The sequence below is a fragment of the Grampus griseus genome (assembly GCF_964374135.1).
Source record: "Grampus griseus genome assembly, chromosome: 8".
In the NCBI taxonomy this organism is placed as follows: Eukaryota; Metazoa; Chordata; class Mammalia; order Artiodactyla; family Delphinidae; genus Grampus; species Grampus griseus.
In genome coordinates this window covers 85,868,946-85,890,202 of record NC_139002.1, presented here as the reverse complement: position 1 = coordinate 85,890,202, position 21,257 = coordinate 85,868,946, and the positions used below count along the sequence as shown (strand labels likewise).

The window sequence follows — 21,257 nt, the reverse complement described above, 5'->3', positions numbered from 1 at the left end:
ACAGACACCCCAAAAAACACCACCGGACGCAGCCATGCCCACAAGAGGGACAAGATACAGCCCTACCCACCAGAACACTGGCACCGGTCCCTTCACCAGGAAGCCTATACAAGCCACTGAAACAACCTCACCCACTGGGGGCAGACACCAAAAACAATGGGAAGTACGAACCTGCAGCCTGCGAAAAGGAGACCCCAAACACAGTAAGTTAAACAAAATGAGAAGACAGAGAAATATGTAGCGGATGAAGGCGCAAGATAAAAACCCACCAGACCAAACAAATGAAGAAGAAATAGGCAGTCTACTTGAAAAACAATTCAGAGTAATGATAGTAAAGATGACCCAAAATCTTGGAAATAGAATGGAGAAAATACAAGAAACGTTTAACAAGGACCTAGAAGAACTAAAGAGCAAACAAACAATGATGAACAACACAATAAATGAAATTGAAAACTCTCTAGAAGGAATCAATAGCAGAATAACTGACACAGAAGAATGGATAAGTTACCTGGAAGATAAAATAGTGGAAATAAATACCGTAGAGCAGAATAAAGAAAAAAGAATGACAAGAATTGAGGACAGTTTCAGAGACCTGTGGGACAACATTAAATGCACCAACATTCGAATTATAGGGGTCCCAGAAGAAGAAGAGAAAAAGAAAGGGACTGAGAAAATACTTGAAGAGATTACAGTTGAAAACTTCCCTAACATGGGAAAGGAAATAGTCAATCAAGTCCAGGAAACACAGAGAGTCCCATACAGGATAAATCCAAGGAGAAACATGCCAAGACACATATTAATCAAACTATCAAAAATTAAATACAAAGAACAAATATTAAAAGCAGCAAGGGAAAAACAACAAATAACATACAAGGGAATCCCCATAAGGTTAACAGCTGATCTTTCAGCAGAAACTCTGCAAGCCAGAAGGGAGTGGCAGGACATATTTAAAGTGATGAAAGGGAAAAACCTACAACCAAGACTACTCTACCCAGCAAGGATCTCATTCAGAATCGACAGAGAAATTAAAAGGTTTACAGACAAGCAAAAGCTAAGAGAATTCAGCACCACCAAACCAGCTTTACGACAGATGCTAAAGGAACTTCTCTAGGCAGGAAACACAAGAGAAGGAAAAGACCTACAATAACAAACCCAAATTAATTCATAAAATGGTAATAGGAACATACATATCGACAACTACCTTAAATGTAAATGGATTAAATGCCTTAACCAAAAGACACAGACTGGCTGAGTGGATACAAAAACAAGACCTGTATATATGCTGTCTACAAGAGACCCACTTCAGACCTAGGGACACAAACAGACTGAAAGCGAGGGGATGGAAAAAGATATTCCATGCAAATGGAAATCAAAAGAAAGCTGGAGTAGCAATTCTCATATAAAACAAAATAGACTTTAAAATAAAGACTATTACAAGAGACAAAGAAGGACACTATATAATGATCAAGGGATCAATCCAAGAAGAAGATATAACAATTGTAAATATTTATTTATGCACGCAACATAGGAGCACCTCAATACATAAGGCAAATGCTAACAGCCATAAAAGGGGAAACTGACAGTAACAAAATAATAGTAGGGGACTTTAACACCCCACTTTCACCAATGGACAGATCATCCAAAAAGTAAATAAGGAAACACAAGCTTTAAATGACACATTAAACAGGGTGGACTTAATTGACATTTATAGGACATTCCACCCAAAAACAACAGAATAAACTTTATTCTCAAGTGCTCATGGAACATTCTCCAGGACAGATCAGATCCTGGGTCACAAATCAAGCCTTGGTAAATTTAAGTAAATTGATATTGTATCAAGTATCTTTTCCAACCACAACATTATGAGACTAGATATCAATTACAGGAAAAAAACTGTAAAAAGTAAAAACACATGGAGGCTAAACAATATGCTACTGAATAACCAAGAGATCACTGAAGAAATCAAAGAGGAAATCAAAAAATACCTAGAAACAAATGACAATGAAAACACGATGATCCAAAACCTATGGGATGCAGCAAAAGCAGGTCTGAGAGCGAAATTTATAGAAATACAATCCTACCTCAAGAAACAAGAAAAATCTCAAATAAACAACCTAAACTTACACCTAAAGCAATTAGAGAAAGAAGAACAAAAATACCCCAAAGTTAGCAGAAGGAAAGAAGTCATAAAGATCAGATCAGAAAGAAATGAAAAAGAAATGAAGGAAACGATAGCAAAGATCAATAAAACTAAAAGCTGGTTCTTTGAGAATATAAACAAAATTGATAAACCATTAGCCAGACTGATCAAGAAAAAAGGGAGAAGGCTAAAATCAACAGAATTACAAATGAAAAATGAGAAGTAACAACTGACACTGCAGAAATACAAAGGATCATGAGAGATTCCTACAAGCAGCTATATGCCTATAAAATGGACAACCTGGAAGAAATGGACAAATTCTTAGAAAAGTACAACCTTCTGAGACTGAACGAGGAAGAAATAGAAAATATGAACAGACCAATCACAAGCACTGAAATTGAAACTGTGATTAAAAATCTTCCAACAAACAAAAGCCCAGAACCAGATGGCTTCATAGATGAATTCTATCACACATTTAGAGAAGAGCTAACACCTATCCTTCTCAAACTCTTCCAAAATACAGCAGAGGGAGGAACGCTCCCAAACTCATTCTACGAGGCACCATCACCCTGATACCAAAACCAGATGAAGATGTCACAAAAAAAGAAAACTACAGGCCAATATCACTGATGAACATAGATGCAAAAACTCCTAAACAAAATACGAGCAAACAGAATCCAACAGCACATTAAAAGGATCATACACCATGATCAAGTGGGGTTTGTCCCAGGAATGCAAGCATTCTTCAATATATGCAAATCAATCAATGTGATATACCATATTAACAAATTGAAGGAGAAAAACCATATGATCATCTCAACAGATGCAGAAAAAGCTTTTGACAAAATTCAACACCCATTTATGATAAAAACCCTCCAGAAAGTAGGCACAGAGGGAACTTACCTCAACATAACAAAGGCTATATACGACAAACCCACAGCCAACATCATTCTCAATGGAGAAAAACTGAAAGCATTTCCTCTAAGATCAGGAACAAGACAAGGTTGTCCACTCTCACCACTACTATTCAACATAGTTTTGGAAGTTTTAGCCACAACAATCAGAGAAGAAAAAGAAATAAAAGGAATCCAGATCGGAAAAGAAGAAGTAAAACTATCACTGTTTGCAGATGACATGATACTATACATAGAGAATCCTAAAGACATTACCAGAAAACTACTAGAGCTAGTCAATGAATTTGGTAAAGTAGAAGGATACAAAATTAACGCACAGAAATCTCTTGCATTCCTATACACTAATGACGAGAAATCTGAAAGAGAAATTCAGGAAGCACTCCCATTTAGCACTGCAACAAAAAGAATAAAATACCTAGGAAGAAACCTACCTAAGGAGACAAAAGACCTGTATGCAGATAACTATAAGACACTGATGAAAGAAATTAAAGATGATACAAACAGATGGAGAGATATACCATGTTCTTGGATTGGAATAATCAACATTGTGAAAATGACTATACTACCCAAAGCAATCTACAGATTCAATGCAATCCCCATCAAACCACCAAGGCCATTTTTCACGGAACTAGAATAAAAAACTTCACAATTTGTATGGATACGCAAAAGATCCTGAATAGCCAAAGCAATCTTGAGAGAGAAAATCGGAGCTGGAGGAATCAGGCTCCCTGACTTCAGACTATACTACAAAGCTACAGTAATCAACACAGTATGGTACTGGCACAAAAACAGAAATATAGCTCAATGGAACAGGATAGCCTGTTCAAAGACAGCTTCTTCAATAAGTGGTGCTGGGAAAACTGGACAGCTACATGTAAATGAATGAAATTAGAACACTCCCTAACACCATACACAAAAAAAACCTCAAAATGGATTAAAGACCTAAATGTAAGGCCAGACAGTATAAAACTCTCAGAGGGAAAACATAGGCAGAGCACTCCACGACATAAATCACAGCAAGATCCTTTTTGACCCACCTCCTAAAGAAATGGAAATAAAAACAAAAATAAACAAATGGGACATAATAAAATTTAAAAGCTTTTGCACAGCAAAGGAAACCATAAACAAGACAAAAAGACAAACTTCAGAATAGGAGAAAATATTTGCAAACGAAGCAACTGACAAAGGATTAATCTCCAAAATATACAAGCAGCTCATGCAGCTCAATATCAAAAAAACAAACAACCCAATCCAAAAATGGGCAGAAGACCTAAATAGACATTTTGCCAAAGAAGACATAGAGACTGCCAACAAACACATGAAAGAATGCTCAACATCATTAATCATTAGAGAAATGCAAATCAAAACCACAATGAGGTATCACCTCACACTGGTCAGAATGCATCATCAAAAAAATCTACAAACAATAAATGCTGGAGAGGGTGTGGAGAAAAGGGAACCCTCTTGCACTGCTGGTGGGAATGTAAATTGATACAGCCACTATGAAGAACAGTATGGAGGTTCCTTAAAAAACTAAAAATAGAACTACCATACGACCCAGCAATCCCACTACTGGGCATATAACCTGAGAAAACCATAATTCAATAAGAGACATGGTACCACAATGTTCACTGCAGCACTATTTATAATAGCCAGGACATGGAAGCAACCTAAGTGTCCATCATCAGATGAATGGATAAAGAAGATGTGGCATATATATACAATGGAATATTACTCAGCCACAAAAAGAAACAAAATTGAGTTATTTGTAGTGAGGTAGATGGACCTAGAGTCTGTCATACAGAGTGAAGTAAGTCAGAAAGAGAAAAACAAATACTGTATGCTAATGCATATATATGGAATGTAAAAAAACGGTACTGATGAACCTAGTGGTAGGGCAGGAATAAAGATGCAGACATAGAGAATGGACTTGAGGACCCAGGGAGGGGGAAGGGTAAGCTGGGACGAAGTAAGAGTGTAGCATTGACATATATACACTACCAAATGTAAAATAGGTAGCTAGTGGGAAGCAGCTGCATAGCATAGGGAGATCAGCTCGGTGCTTTGTGACCACCTAGAGGAGTGAGATAGGGAGGGTGGGAGGGAGATGCAAGAGGGAGGGGATATGGGGATACGGGGATATATATATATCCATATAACTGATGCACTTTGTTATACAGCAGAAACTAACACAACATTGTTAAGCAATTATACTCCAATAAAGATGCTAAAAAAATTAAATAGACTTTAAGTATATATTTTTATAAAAAAAAGGACTCAGGGATTTATCACTGATGATAATAGCTAACACTTAATGAGCCCTGTGCTAAGGGCTTTCCAATCGTGGTCTCATTTAATTCTCAAAACAACAACCTAGGAGGTAGGTATTGTTACCCTTATTTTATAGAAGAGGAAACTGAAGCAAACAGTGCCTCAGTCGAAGGTGCCACAGCTAACAAGCCACTGAGAGACGCAGCTCCAGGCTGGGAGTTAGTCACTGCACTATATTGTCTTGGATCTGGAATATGATCTGGGTTTCTTGAAAAAAATTTCTCTTTTCATTAAAAGTGGAAGATACACAGTTCTATGCTTTAATATATGGACACTTATAGTAATAAGGACGGGGCAATGATCCGGAATTCAGGATCAACTTTCCCACAGAAACAGTGCCATAAAATGGGATGCTGTTCCACGGTAATCCACAAAAGGCCTTTATATCCCATAATGTTAACTGCAACACCGTAAGATAAATGCCCATGGATGACGTAGGTATGGGGTGCTCCCGTGAATGGGACACATGTAAGGAGTCAGGCAGCTTTCTGGGAGAAGCAGCTTAGCTGAGTCTGGAAGATGAAGAGGCTGTTTTTCAGAAGACAAGGTGGGAGGGGCATTCCAGGCAGAGGGAAAAGCAATGCAGAGGCCTGGAGGTACACAGAGGAAGGGGCACCCAGGGAGGTTCAGTGATTTGGTCTGACCAGAGAGGGTATGTGGGGTATGAGGGGAGCTCAGGAAGACAGGCAGTCAGGGCCAGATCAAACAGCTGCTGAACGCCAGGCTACAGAGTAAAGTTTTCTATGGTACACTTCTAAGGAGTTGAGCGTGTTTCCATTCCTTACAGAGATGTCTGGGCGCTGGTGAGGATGGAGTGGAGGGGTTGGGTGAGGATTCAGAATTTTGTATGGGCAAAGGGGTAGTAGGAAAGCAGGCCTCTCCCAGTCCCTGCCAGAGGTTCTGACAACCCCTCCGGAGAAGGCCTGGCCTGGGAGCCACCAACGGGTGTCAGGCAGGGGAGAGGTCTGTATTTTAGGAAGGACACTCTGGAGGTGGACCCACTGGAGGTGGAGAGGAGATAAGTTCTGAGGCTACCTCAATGGATCAGGTAAGAGTCGGGAAGGACCCGAGTGAGGGAAGAAGTGATGGGATGGATGTCCCAAAGTTTGGGGCTTTAATTCCCCTACAAGACCTGGTAAAGGAAGACAAAGTAGCAAATATATTTCACTTGCATCTCAGAGGAAAATCAGAGCCAGACTGTCCGAGCCCTTGGGCCACACAGCTGGGAACGCACAGGTGACTGGGGGCTAACAGAGAGCCAAGGCCAGGACACGGGACTTGCCTGTCAGGTCTCAGCTCAAACTCCCTTTCTTCCGGGAGACCTTCCCCAGTCCTCTATTAGCTGAGGGCTCCCTGTAAGGTCCTTCCATGCACTTTGTCTAGCGTAACAGTCATCACTCACAATATCATCGCCTGTCTCAGGCATCGACTGTGAAGGCAGAACTGTGTCTCACCTACTTATCCCTGTGCACCAGTGCCCAGAACTGTGCACGGTACACAGTAGGGAGTGTCTCAGACCTGGGGTTCTGAGCGGCACAATTTGAAAATCACCGAAGGATGACCAGCTGGTGCCGTATGTTTGTGAAGGAAGCTGCCATGTCCCCTTTCCCTGCATTTCAAGTTCAGCTGGAGCTGAGGGTCAGTGTCCAACTCTTGAGACCTCCCAGTTCTGCAGCATTAAGCAACTTGGTGCTTGTGTCTGGGACAGACCAGGGACACCTGACGCCACTGGAGTGGCCTCAGGGTAATACTCAGAAGCAGGGAAGATGAGGAGATTACACACTCTTCCTCCCTTACAGTAGAGGCAGGCGGGAGCCACCACACCTTGCGGGCCAAAATCCAGGGCTGGCAAACACCACTCCTTCCCTAGCCAGTGCCTGTGGCAGGCATCACCTATTGATCACAGCACACTTTCCTGATGAGCCTGGGAACCCCCTCTCAATCCCTCTCCATCCAGCACCAAGGATGAAACCTATTTGTCAAGCCAGGTCCAGGTGATTTTATACAAGCTAGCTCCTTATATCTGGATACCTGGGATCAGGAGGGTCAGACATCCAAATGATGGTGGGGGCTTTTTTCTTCTCACATGGATGTGGAGGGTGAACATTTTCCCCACTGGAGTATCTTTCTCAAGCCCACATCTGGTCCCTCTGAGCCTCCTGTGCTGAATTTCAAATGCAATAAAGCACCTGACCTCCCAGCTTGGTTCCTGGCTTCCGTGCTCCACGCATGGGCACGCAACCCTGCTTACCTGAAGGTGGTAATGGGGTTCCAGGAAAGACCCATTTAGGCTGCAGCAATCACTTTCCTCTTAAAAACAACTAATAGGAAACTAGCACTCCCTCACAATGGGGGGTGGCGTGGTGATCAAGTCATCATGTCCAAAAGATTAAGTTTCGATTTGCTGGGCTCCTTTTCCTTCATCTTTAAGGCAACATGAACCCAAAGGTATCTGGATGTCACCATAAGCCTGGCTAAGTATTATCTGTAAGTATCTTGAAGGCAAGGGACAAGTTTTGTAAATACTTCTGCTGACTCCTGCAAAGCACCCAGTGCACCCTGCATGCAGAGGGTGAGCTGACAAAGCTGCAGGTCTACTGCCTAATTAGCACAAGTATCAACTACTTTCTGAAAAGTACACATTATGTTTAGATTGCAAGTGGCATTATGGAGGTGAATAACCTCTGAACTGACCAACTCACACCCAGTGAGTTCAGCTGTTTAGAAGAGCTGAGCATGACAAAGGAAGCAAAAAAGGCCCACAAACAACCAACAGAGATGCCATACACTCCTGCATTTAGATTTGTAGACTGAACAGTAGGGAATCCCTCCAGTTACTCTCTCAGAGACTATTTACTCCAGCTCTACAAACAACTCTAATGAGCTCAGACATGCCTCATTTGCAGATAACAGAGCATTAGGAAAAGCATATTTAAAGATGAGTATATATCTGAAAGTGGGGAAATTGAGCAAGGTGTGAGCTGGGAGCAAGGTCAGAGAAAGAAAAAACATACTAAGCCTTATAATAATTCCAAAAATTATAATAGTTTAGAGATGTCTGACATAGGGGCAATAATCCTACACACCGTCAGAGCCCATCTGACAAATGTCATTTTAGTACAGTGAGCCATAATAATGACGCTGAATCATTTGTTAAAGACAAATTAAATTATGTTTTTCTTTTAAAGAAGGAGGGGAGAAGGATGTAATTCATTCCAGAATTTAAAAATTCAGGGTGGCATATATTTTTTAAATGTTTTGGAAATTAAAGGAATAGCTTTATTAGGAAAATTAATATACGTAGGGTAGTTTTACCCTGATGATGTTGTTTAAATGTGGCATCACTACAATAAGAAGAGACACCAACACTGAGGTTGAATTGAACCTGTAGGGGTAGAAAGTATGGACCCCAGGGGTTTGGACAGAGAGAAAAGATGACACAGGTGTCAATGTGTTTCCTAAATCTAGGATGTATTTCAAATGCTGAGACCAAACCCTAAAATGACATAGAGCACCACGGGGCCCTAGGAAACAGCCTGCCTTTCTCATCCATGATGGATGATCTCACACAGGGAGTGGAGCAACTCATTCTAGAGGCCATGACTGTGCTATTTTTGTTTGCTTGGTTTTTGTTTTTCACTTGGCAGTGCTTGACAGGTGGCTCAGAGGCAGGTTTGGGTGTGAATATCCAGGTTCATCTGGTTGCTGCCCCTCTTTGGTCCAGGCTGGGCCAGGTCCACTGTGCCATAAACTCCTACTAGTATAATGAAGGAAGAAACCAGCTGACCGTGAAAAGACAGTCTTCAGCTGGAAGACAGGCAGATAGCTTTAGATCTACATGCAAAGTAATTCAGTCTCGGGTTTCTAATACTTCATTTTCTGGTATTGCATCTGAACTTTTCACAGGATTTCAAAGCTGAAAGGAACAAATTTAGTAAAGGCTTTGGAGCCAGAAAGATGCAGGTTTGACTGCTGAACACATCAGGGAAATAATACCTACATGACAGGTCTCGTGAAGATGAAATAAGATAACATAAATAGAACATCTAATATAGTGCCTGGCACACAGAAAATACTTAAAAAATGGTAGTTATTATAAAACTGTATTTCATTAAGGGTGCCCTCTGGAAAGAGGTGGAATCTGACTGAAGGCTCCTGTGTCAAAGGACATCACACTCCCCTCCCCGGCACTGTCTCCTCTAATAGCTGATTTTAGCCACCTGGTTGGTGGAAGGGGGCCTGAGATAACAAAACACTCATTCTCAGCCTCACATCCCTTTTCTCCCTGTAGGGTGTCAAGCAGGTAAAGTTGTGAGGGAATCAGCGAGGGTCTCACCGAATCAGCCCACTGGCTCGGGAGCTCATTCTCTCCTGCATAAGACATCCAGGCCTGGTTCCTGTAGGACGAGGGAGGCGTCGGGATGAAGTAGCCGGTGAAGCCGGGTCTGCTGGCAGCTGGAATGGCGAACACTGCCGGCACCGTATTACCTGGCATGGAGGAGATGTACGGGCGAGATTAGGCCGGCACCTCGCCCACTGGGCTGACATATGCACAAGCTGGGGGAAGCTCGGAAATAGGAGGACTCTGGCCTTGGGGGAAGGGCTGATGGGAAGGCATCACATCTCCACCTGCAGCCCCAGCCCTGCTCACCTGTCCAGACAGTAGTGGAGGCATCACCTGCTGGGACTCAGACCCAGCTTTCTAGAGAAGTGATGGCTCACAATCCTTGCCGAGCCCTCACCAACTCCCCCATCCCCATCCCAACACCCCTGACCTGCTGGGGTGCCAGGTGTTTTCCTCCCAGGAGGATGGGTATTTTTCAAAAGCCAAGAAGAGGAACCAAAAGGAATAGATTTCACTGGTGGCATTTCTGGACACAGTATGCTTTAGTAAGTGTTGACAACCGGGTGTTTGCAGTTTTAGTCTAAAAGGTATGGTTTGGATAAATGAAAAAACCCATTACGGCATGTTCAAACCTCTGTGTTCATTGACATTGTTTGTAATAGCAAAAAACTGGAAACAACCAATATGTCTCTCACTAGGGGATAGGATAAATGGTGGCATATCACATAATGGAATACCATATGGCAGTGTGAACAAGTGAACTAGATCAACATGTGTGTAACAGCCTGGAGAACTCCTGAAAACAATGTTAAGCTGAGAAAACAAAGTGCAAAAGGAAAGGTACAGCTTAACATCACTTATGTAAATTTAAACTATACAAAGCATTAACATATACCATTGTATAGCTATACATATGGAGTGAAAGCCCATGACTTAAAGACTGTGATCACCTCTGGGGAGAAGGGGAATGAGTTGGGAGTGGATAGTTGTATCTGGAATGCTTTAAAGATATATATAATAAATTTTTAAAAGGCCTTAAGTCTGGCAAAATGTGAACATCCACCCTGACCGTAACCTATCTTAATATTTTGTCAGAGTTCAGATCTTTTTAAGAAATAAAAGCAGTAGCTCTTCTAGCCAGGGCTACTGAAGTCCAGAGGGGATCCAGAAATACAGTTGCTTTGATTCCTGACGGTGGCGGGTAGAAGGTGGAGAGCGGGGAAGACAAAGTGCACAGCACGGGGGCTGGTGCGGGGTGCGGGCTTCTTCCAGGCCTTTCTCCTCTTGCCCACCTGAGTAATTTAAAGCCGACTGATCCAACTGCGCCACAGACACAGGGCCTCGGGACACCTGCGCGAAGGAGGCGCTGTCGTGCAGCTGGGCGGGCTCAGGCCCCGCGGACTCGGCCATCCTGGTCTTGCTCCCAATATCCGAGGTGGACCTGCGGGGAGGAAAGGGGCCGCCTTAGCCGCCTCCCAGGACCGCGGCCGGCCGGGCAAGGCGGGGCTCCCGGGGCAGATCACGGCGGAGGATGGCTTCGGCCTCCAAGCCCCAGGACGGCGGGGTCCTCAGGCCTGGGTTTGCCCCCGAATAACAAAGGGGGCCTACACGCCCAGGCCTGGAGCAGCCGTCGCGGTGGCCCGAGCTGGAGTCATTTTTAGATATTCAAGGTCAGTGCTCCCCTGAGGGTGACTCTCATGTCTCTGGGGAGTAGAACACTTAATTTCCACATAAAAATGAGCCAAGAATTAGCGCTGGGTCTTAGCTGGGGATGGTCGACCTAGCAGGTGATGACATCATCGGCAGCCAATGGGAAGGCTCCGTCTGGAGTGTGCCGCCACTCCCCCTCCTGACACCAGGACCGAGACCCTGGAGGGCTGCGGAGACTGCGTTCCCTGCTGCTACTGGCAGGAAGCAAGAAGCCCTAGGCTCTGGGAAGCTCGGGCTGCTCCCGGAAGCAGGAGCCTAGTACTTTCTGGGCATTATGAATGAAAGAACACTTTTTTTTTTTTTAAGTTCCACAGGCAAGCAGAGAATCTGGCGCATTTAACACCTCTCTCCACTTATAGCTCAGAAAGCCATGTAGGAAGAGGGGGCTGGGGTGAGGGCATGGGCCTCTCCCCCTAGTATAAAGGGTGCTGTAGCCAGGCTCTGCCTTCCCTTTGGTAGAGGCACTTCGGGCTCTCCTAAAATTAGAGTGCAGGGAGGCAAAGGCTGCCAGCCCACAGGGCCACCCTCTAAGCAGAGGCAGGCTGTCACAGTAAGAGCAGAATAGAGGCGCATCGGGAGCCTGGGTTCCGGCTGCCTCCTCTCTGAGCCCCAGCTCCTCATCTGTAAAATGAAAGGGGAGGATGACTCCATCTCAAAGGTTCTTCCCTGGTCTAACCCTCTGGGTTCGTAAGGAGGGCAGTGACCTCCTCGTATTTGGCAAGGATGGCAGACGGTGCAGGACATGAGAGGAGACTGGTGGTTGAGAGAAGAAATAAGAAATAGGTGCTGGGGCTTCCCTGGTGGCGCAGTGGTTGAGAGTCCGCCTGCCGATGCAGGGGACACGGGTTCGTGCCCCAGTCCGGGCAGATCCCACGTGCCGCGGAGCGGCTGGGCCCGTGAGCCATGGCCGCTGAGCCTGCGCGTCCGGAGCCTGTGCTCCGCAACAGGAGAGGCCACAACAATGAGAAGCCCACGAACCCGCAAAAAAAAAAAAAGAAATAGGTGCTGGCCTTCAGCAAACATAGCTCAAAGGACTGATTGAAAAGCTCCTCCAATCCAGAACCCTCAGGAGCAACTATTCCCCAGGGAGGGTCAAACACAGGCTGTGAGGATTAAACTACACATCAGGGTGGGTTGCTGGGGGCTCAGTAGTATAGGGTCTCCCTTCCTTTCTCCATCCCTCCTTCTCCCATTTGCTCACCCCCACAGCCCTGGCTTCCCACAGGCTGTTTCCAGGCATCTGCTACTCCTTTAGAAAACCATCCTAGGAAAATCCCTGGCTTCTGCTCTGTACGCTCGGCCACCTTTGAGGACTCCCAGAGCCTTTGAGATCATTTAGGTCAGCGCCCTCATTTTACAGATAAGGAAACAGGAGCCAGACAGGTGAGGCAATGTGCCTGGAGTTCCACAGCGCGTTACTGGCAGGTTAGGGTGGAACCCTGGTCTGCTGCTTCCCATCCCACCCTAAGCTTGACTGGGGTCAAAGGGTGGTGTCTACACACAGCTCGGCATCCTAAACTGCTGGAAATGAAGGCAGGTCGTTTCTGAGGAAAACTCATTTCTTTTCACCATTTTGACAAAGTTCAGACCTGTGGCCCACAAATAGTGTGTGATCAGCATGTTGGAGGAAGCTATGGTAGGAGGGCCAGGGCAGTGGCCCGTACAGGCCCCAGGGCATGGGTGTCTCTCCTGGCCTTGGACATGATGACTGTTCCAACCTCCCCCAGGGCTCTTGGCTGTTGTTTCTTGTCTATCTTTATTTAAAACATGTGCTTTTTATACTATTACAGAGCAAAGAGATTGCTGAATATATGTTTCACAGCTGACCTATCCAAGTTCGTGGGCTTTCATCCTCTCCATCTTGCAAGTCAAGAGTTAGGGCAGGAGCCTAGACATGCTGCTCCCCGGCCTCTCAGACACTACCCCTCAATAACAAAGGGCCTTCTGGGTGCACACACCTGGCAGGAGGTGCCCAGACTTGAGGCGGCTGTTGTGATGGCCCAAGTTGGAGTAATTTTTAGATGTTCAAGGTCAAGATATGGGGCAGTTGACCTTGGGTTTTTTCAATTGTGGGTTCTACAGGACTTTCAGTTTTCAATGGTAAGAGAGTAGGTCAACCCTCTGTGGCCCCCACTCCCTTCCTTCATGGTACTTGGGGTGTCCCAGGCACATGGTTGTCTGTACAGGTGATGCACCCTGAATGGGGCAGGGCAGGAAGGAAATCTGTCAGGGAGGGGCGCACAGGACCCAATCCTCTGCAAATATTCCAAATAAGGCAAAGAAAGGAATGTGTTACCGCCTGAGAGAAGCGACAGCCACTGGGCCAGTCCGCGGAGGCACAGGTGGAGGGGGAGAGCCCATGACCATTTCAGGAAGCTGGGAAAACCTGTAGGCCTGTGAAAGAGACGAGCAAATAGAGGGAGATGTGTTAAAACCCGGTGCCCATCAACACACAGGTTCTTCTTACTTAAAAGGGAAGCAAACTTCCGAGGGTTAGACTTTCCTTCTTTCCTCAAACTTTCCCCTTCGATCTCCCTTAACATGTTCCCCGGCCCACTCTTCTATCTCATCTGCCACCATTCCCCCCTTTGCTGGGCGACTGCAGTCACAGAGTCCTTCAGTTGTTCTTAGAATCTGCCAAGTTCCTTCCTGCCTCGGGCTTTGTACGTGCTGCTCCTTCCCCCTGGGATGCTTCTCTCCCAGTCCTTCCCTTGGCTCCTTCCTTCATTTCATTCATCCAGCCCCATATTCCCTGTGAGCCCCATTTACTCTGTCTCCATATTCTGTTTTATTTTTTGGCATAGCAGTTGTCACTCTGGTATGATATCATTGCTTACTTATTATCTGCCACAAACTAGACTGTAATGAGGGCAAGGGATTTGTTCTCAGCTGCATCCTCACGCCTGGAACAGTGCCTGTTATATCATGGATGAGCAATAAATATTAGATAAGGAATGAATCATTGATTGCGTTTACTTTCTCACTCATGGAAAGTGGGTTTAGTGGGGGAAAGCAATGGGTCTGGAGCCAGGAAGTATGGGTGGAGGCCCTAATTTGCTGATGAATAGACTTTATGTCCCTAAGCAAGTCAGGTGACCTCTCTGGGCCTCAGTGTATTCTTCTGAAATGGGGACAAGGATACCTTGCCCAGAGGGCGTGGGTGCAAAGTAGATCAGGCAAGAGAGTGTATGTGTAAGTATGTTGTGATCTATAAAGCACTATTCAAAGATAAGGGATCAGAAATGCCACAAAAGTGAAGACTTTAATCAACACAGGAGGGGAGAAAAGGAAAATGGTCAGAGACAGGACCAGACAGCCAGGCCACAGCCTCTTTGAGCAGGAGAAAATCTAGAAATGCTCTCTGCGAAGACAAAGATTGGCTTGTGCTTCTCATTCATTTTTTTCTTTAGGTATCAAGGCCTGCCAGCTCTCTTGAGGAACAAGATCATAGGGCTGTAAACCTAAAGGCATCCAGACAGAAAGTAGCAGCAGAGAGAATCCATACACAGGATTCTTTAAACCGAATGAGGGCTTCTCCCTTCAGCATCATGGCAGGCTACCTACTCATAAGGGCCTCCCCAGTAAATAACAAGTAGATTCTGGATAAAACCTGGCTTTTAATGCATGTAGGAATTGCAGGATATAAGGAAAATCTTAAGGACTCCACCCACTACCCACCCCATCCCTCTCACATCTCAGCAAACTAAAATAAAAACTGTGAGCTGAAATCAGAGGTAGAAACAATGAGTAGCAAACAAATATGAAAGGTGGGATTGCCTGGAAAACAAATGCCATACTGGTAATCAATTAAGAGATCAAGCCTGGGATAGGGCAAGGTGAGGCAGGTGAAACTGAGACCCTTACAGCCAACCTGGAAGGGGCTAACATCGGCTCCTCCCAGGGAGGAAGGTTGGTAATGCTCCCAGGCTCAGGCAGAAGCAACTGTAAGTCCTCTTTGGAAGAGATATTCCTAACCTAGGCTCTCGGGATTGGCACAGATTGAGATGAAGCAAAAAGCAGCTCATAATCAAATATCAGAAAACATACCAGAAAACATAAGTGAAAGTTAGAAAAAACAACAAATTTAGACCTTAAAGGACTTTAGAGTTTGAAATTTCCAGATACAAAATAGAAAGTAACAAGGTAAGAAATGTTTTAAGAAAATAACTGACCAGGCAGAAACATTATCAGAAATGATCCAGCAGATTTGAAGAAGAACAAACAGAACTTTTAGAAGTGAAAACATTACTGAAATAAAACACTCAATATAGGTGAATTAAGTAATAGATTTATCACAGATGGAAAGAAATATAAACTAGAAAATGGAATTGTGATTACTAAGGATGAAACACAAAGAGACAAGAAGATAGAAAATATACGTCTCAACAAATGACCCAGTTTCACTCCTTTTTATGGCTGAGTAATATTCCACTGTATATATGTACCACGATGACTAATAAGAACCTGTTGTATAAAAAAATAAACTAAAATTCAAAAAAAATTAAAAGAAACTCATTAAATGGATAAAAAAAGATAGAAAATATAAAAGAGAAGTAAAAGATATAGAGGATGGAATAAGAAGGTCTAACATGCAGTTAATCAAAGTCCCAAAGGAGAAAAGTTGGAGAAAGAAGAAACAATATTTGAAGAAGCAATGACTAAGAATTTTCCAGAACTGAAGAAATAAATAATCATTTTAGGAAGTACAATATATAACAAGAAGGATAAATAAAACAAAATACACACCTACATACACTGTAGTGAAATGGTAGAATACCAAAGACAAAGAGAAGGTCTTAAAAGCAGCCAGAGGGGAAAAAAAAGGCATATCACCTGTAAAGGGATGACATTTAGACTGACAGATGACTTTTCAACAGCACCCAGAAGACCATGGTATGCAAAGTGCTCAAAGAAAATAACTGTCAACCTAGAAATGTATCAGCAACAGTAATTTTCCAGAACAAGAATGAAAAAACATTTGCCCAAATCTAGAGGTACTGGCTGAATCAATATGGAAAGCGACATCACCATGCTGCATTTTCCTTTTTAGCATCAGTAAGCTATTGGGTCGGCCAAAAAGTTCGTTTGGGTTTTTCCGTAAGATGTTCCATAAGATGTTTTTTGGCCAACCCAGTATGTATGCCAAGGTAGTATTCAGGGAACCAAAATCTTAAGCTCCACTGGATCCTAAGCTCCTTGCGGTTCAGCAAGAGCATCTTTCTCATCCTGGCTCTCCCGCCTCACCAAGCAAAGTGCTTTGCACCTAGTAGTGCTATATACCTATTTGTTGAATGAATGTTGAGTGAACCAGGAGTCAGGAGACCCAGGCTCTCATCTTGATTCAGCCATTCACATTCTGTGGACATGTCATTCAGTCTCTCTGCATCTCATTTTTCTGTTTTTGGTTTTCCTTGTGAAATACGGCACTGGAATAGTTCATGAGCTTCCAAACAAACATTTCTTTAGCCATGAAACCATTCTGACATGACCCGAATACATCACCAGATTAAAGCAGAACTGCTCTGGTTGAAGTTGGGGGTAGGGATGCCTAGGTGACTTTGGCCCTTTGCTTACCTGCATGATGACACCCTGGGGACCTCCCTGAACCCTACGGTTTTACAGAGTTTGAAAATCATTGTCCCGGAGGTCCTTCCAGCTTTGCATTCCATTATTATCAACAAACCAACAAGTAAGGATATGTCTTTCCCAAAATAGAGAAAGGGGTGTATAGCCCCTCTTCTCTCTTCTGGCCTCTCATGATATCAGTAGAGGAGACAGACAACTTATTTTTATCCCTGGTTCTTGGAAGGCTTATTCTGTAGTCAACACAGTTTTCCAGCCAAGAAAATGCATTTTATGTCTATCTTGTAACAGTTCACCAAGGAATTGATGAAAAGTTCTGATCTTTTGACAAAAAGTACCAAGGGAGTTTCCTTCTTTGGATGATTTTTCCAGGTACAAAGCAAGACTACACAGGAGATCAAGGTCTCCTTTGGTCTGTATCCTCGGGGCTCCCTGTAGCCACAGAGACCACATAAAAAGCAGAAAGGCTACCTGTGCCCTGTGCTAATGGCTGAGGAAAATCCCCCCAGGAGTGTCTTCCTACCTCCCCCTGTGCGGTTTCCCCATAGTTCTAAGTCCTCCTGGATTCGCACTCTGGCTCCCCTTTCCATGTGTTTGGAACCTGGCTCCCTGCGGGCTGCTTTGTGACTAGGATCCCACTAGAAACTATTGCTCAAAACTGTTACCTAGTTCCAAGTTTCCAGTTCTGTGACAGTGGCCGTGAGGGGCCCAGTCTGGCGCCCAAGGACACCATCTTTTGGGATCCCTGGCCTCTGGCTAGAAAGGAGATCACACACTCAGAACTGCAGGCAGTCTTTATAAATAGCTCTCAGGTCTCTGAGGTGGAAGGAGCCTGGATGTGATAAGAATAGGCCACTCTTTGGGCTCAGAGGTTTGGTTGTAAAAGTAGAAGGGAAGGTGATCACAGTTTGCTCAAAGCTCCAGTCCTGATGTCCCTGGGCAGGGGGCGAGGGGGTGGGTCAGGGCCATTCTTTCTAGCAAACCCAGTGGAGAATGAGCCCGGGTGAGACCCACTGTGTGCTGGACCCTCCTTGGGCATATGCATCCATCCAGAGGGGGAATTTGGTGAAGATCAACCTCAAGGGGTAGCACTAGAGGGGTGACAAGTCAAAGGGGCAGGCTGCAGCTGGAGGCACAGGTCAGGGGTCTCAGGCTCTGCACTGGTGGGAGCACGAGGAACAACAGGCCAAAGCCCCCCACCCTCATTGGAGGCCCTTGTCCTGTGACAGCAAGTCAGCCTCAGGTCAGAGCGAACGTGCCAATCTTTCCAGGCCTGCTGACAATGCTGGGTTCCACTGCAAGGTGCCCCTTCCACCGCACCGTGCTGACCCTGCGAGTACTGCTCCGGGCACAACAAGTGTCTAAGTCTGCATGCAGCTACAAATAACTTTACATCCTGGTGCACAAAGTAGAATCTTCCAGCGGACAGTTCTTATTTAGTTGAAAACAGAGGGCACTGTAATGGAAGACTGACCCCATGGTGCAAACCCAGTGCTTATCTTGATCTGTCAGTTCACCAGGAGTTACTGATGGAGCAACGCTGAGGCTTCCAGGCCCTGGGAATCATAGAAGGTTCAAGTTGGAAAGAGCAGGAGACCACACCTCTTACCTTAACACAGGGAGATATGGAAGCCCAGAGAGGTGAACTGACTCGTTCAAAATCACATAGCCAGTTAAGGGCGCTATCTCGCAATTCTGAGCTAAGGGTGGCGTGATGCAGAGGGCAGGGGTTTGGAGTCAGACAAAACTGGATCTGATTCACTTTGTTGTACAGCAGAAACTAACACAACATTGTAAACAACTATACTCCAATTAAAACAAAAACAAAAAACTGGAGTTGAATCCCGGCTTGATCTTTACCAGCTGCTTGACCTCGAGTAACTTACCTCCTCTGTGTCTGTTTTCTCATTAGTGATGAAAGTAACAGAATCACACCCCCATTTCAAAGGCTGTTTAGAAGACCCATTTCATATGTTAATATGACATTTGGCACATAGTGGGTACTCAATAAATGATATTCTCTTCCTTTTGAGACAAGATAATATTTTGATATAGTAATTGTAGTAACCAAGACTTTGCCACCGTGGTTCCTTGAATCCAGGGCCCTTCCCCTGCCCCAAGCAGTGAGGGCATCGCACCTTCCTGCCCCAGGGAAGGAAGGCCACCCCCACTAAAGATGGCCTAAGAGCCAACTCTTACCGGCATTTCGAAAGTCCAAGCTACTGAATTGCAAGCATTTAGGATTTTGAATATCAAAAACCTAAGCCCTTAGAGCACTGAAGGCTGAAGGCTGATGCCAAAACAAGAGATTTGGAAGAAGTGAGGTACTTTTAGACCACTCTGCCCTCTAAACACCCTTAGGTTAGGAAGAAGAGGAGAGCTTCGATGCTGATAGGTCTGGAGAAGCGCCTCAATCTGGGAGCACAGGGGGGCGGGGAGGTGAGGAGAGAATAAATATAAGGAAGATGCTAGAGAGGGGAGAGGGGCAAGGGTGTGTGTGTGCGTGCGCGCCCGTGCACGTGAAAGAGAGAGACAGAGAGGGAGAGCGGGGAAGGCAGAGAGAGAGGGAGAGAGAAGGCTCAAGCATGGGAGGAGGGGAAGGAGGGATCTGGAGAGAGCTTTAAGCAGGAGGACCAGGACACAGCTGTGCTCTACCCGGACTAACACCTGCAGACTAGATGGAAACAAGCAGCTCTCTGGGACGTCAGCCAGATGAGTAGTTAGATGAGAGCAAACTGGAACCAAGTCCTGAAGCCTCCTCCCCACCCTGACCAGGCTTTGCACCATTTAGCTCCCCTCCCCCGCCCCCGCAACACACTAAGCTTTAATCAGAGGTGGGGACGGAAACCCTGAACTGAGACTGAACTTTTGGCGCTGGAAGATTACAGGAAAATAAACTTACGTGTCTTGCACACCTGAGTTTGTGAGCTAAGATACATACTCCTCTCCTCCCTCCCTCTCTCCCTTTCCACACAGCCTTCCTGTACAAACTGGTTTTTACTCACTCGAACGATTAAGCTTAGAGGGGTATGCCTTTGCCAGATGCTGGGTACTCTGTTGGTTTTCAAGGAGGGCTTCCTTGGGGCAGTCCAAAGGCAAACAGCCCCAGCCCAGGCTGTCCCAGGTAATACAGAGCGACCCACCTTCGTGGACTCCTGGGAGCTGGGCAACGCTCCATTGTCTGGCTGCTAGCCTAAATGATGCCATCTTGGACCCGTTCAGTTCCTCCTGTCCTTCCACTGACCCTACCCAAGACTGCGCTGTGTGGTAAATCACTTCTCTGCCATCAAGGGCTTTGTAGTTAATAGATATTATTTAATGACCATTAGGTCCAGGTGGCCTCTATGCTCTGTTACTCTCCAAACAATGATAAAGACCTTCATGATGTAGTCCCCGCACCCACAAGACTAATTACCCACCATAAGTCTTGATGTAGGAATGCACTCCCTGTCTCCAAGCACATACCCCCATACCCCAGGTTAACTATAAAATTGTCCCAGTAGCCCCTCTGTGGTGTGGAACGCAGCCTGTGAATGCTTCTGGATCGCCATCTGCTCCATCCTTACATGCTCCACCCCGCATGTAAGTTACCCTATAACACACTGATCCATTGATTAAATGGAGCTACCTGCCTCATTTTTCAGTCTCCAGATACCTTCTCGGTTTGGTGGGTTTCCTCCATCCTTAAGCACCCATCAACACTGCTTGGGGTAGACCCTCTCCCGCTGTTCCACCTTCAGCAAACTGCCAATGACTTCTGTGCATAACTGACATTGAATTCCCATTCCCCCTCCCCCCTTCCTTTCCCGCCCCACCAAACTTGGCCAGATGGGAGTTCAGAACAGATTCAAATTTGATTTGGAGAAACATAAGAAATGCAACGTTTCTTGAAGCCAAGTGTTGGGGTGGATGCAAACTCCTGCCTGATATGCCTGCATATCTCATCATTAATGAAGGTTTCAGAAGGGGATTTTTGGTTTTGTTTTGCTTTGTTTTTGAGGGGAGAGGAGGAAAACGGGCTGTAATATTATTCTCAATTCCATCCTCATGGCGATGTCTCTCCTACAAGGGGCAATGATAGGAATGGACAAAATCCCATCAAACTGGATAAGCTTCCTTATAAGATCACACTCTGAAGTTTAGGAGATTTGAGTTCTCATCAGAGACTAGGACATCCTCTGGCTCACCTGGCCAGAGGGTGGAAAGAGCATGGGCTTTGAAGTTAGAGAGCCCT

At 45.1% G+C, this 21,257-nt stretch overlaps 1 protein-coding gene across 2 annotated transcripts in view; it reads right to left on the bottom strand.

Moving 5' to 3' along the window:
* KIAA1549L (KIAA1549 like) overlaps positions 1-21,257 on the bottom strand; it is a gene marked incomplete at both ends in the record, with an annotated part of 278,158 nt that overhangs the window by 2,529 nt on the left and 254,372 nt on the right. For both annotated transcript variants that reach the window (XM_082660255.1, XM_082660256.1), the window contains 3 exons: positions 9,722-9,873; positions 11,023-11,171; positions 13,737-13,834. In XM_082660255.1, coding sequence (XP_082516381.1) covers positions 9,722-9,873; positions 11,023-11,171; positions 13,737-13,834 — 399 coding nt within the window. The remainder of the gene's footprint in view (positions 1-9,721; positions 9,874-11,022; positions 11,172-13,736; positions 13,835-21,257) is intronic.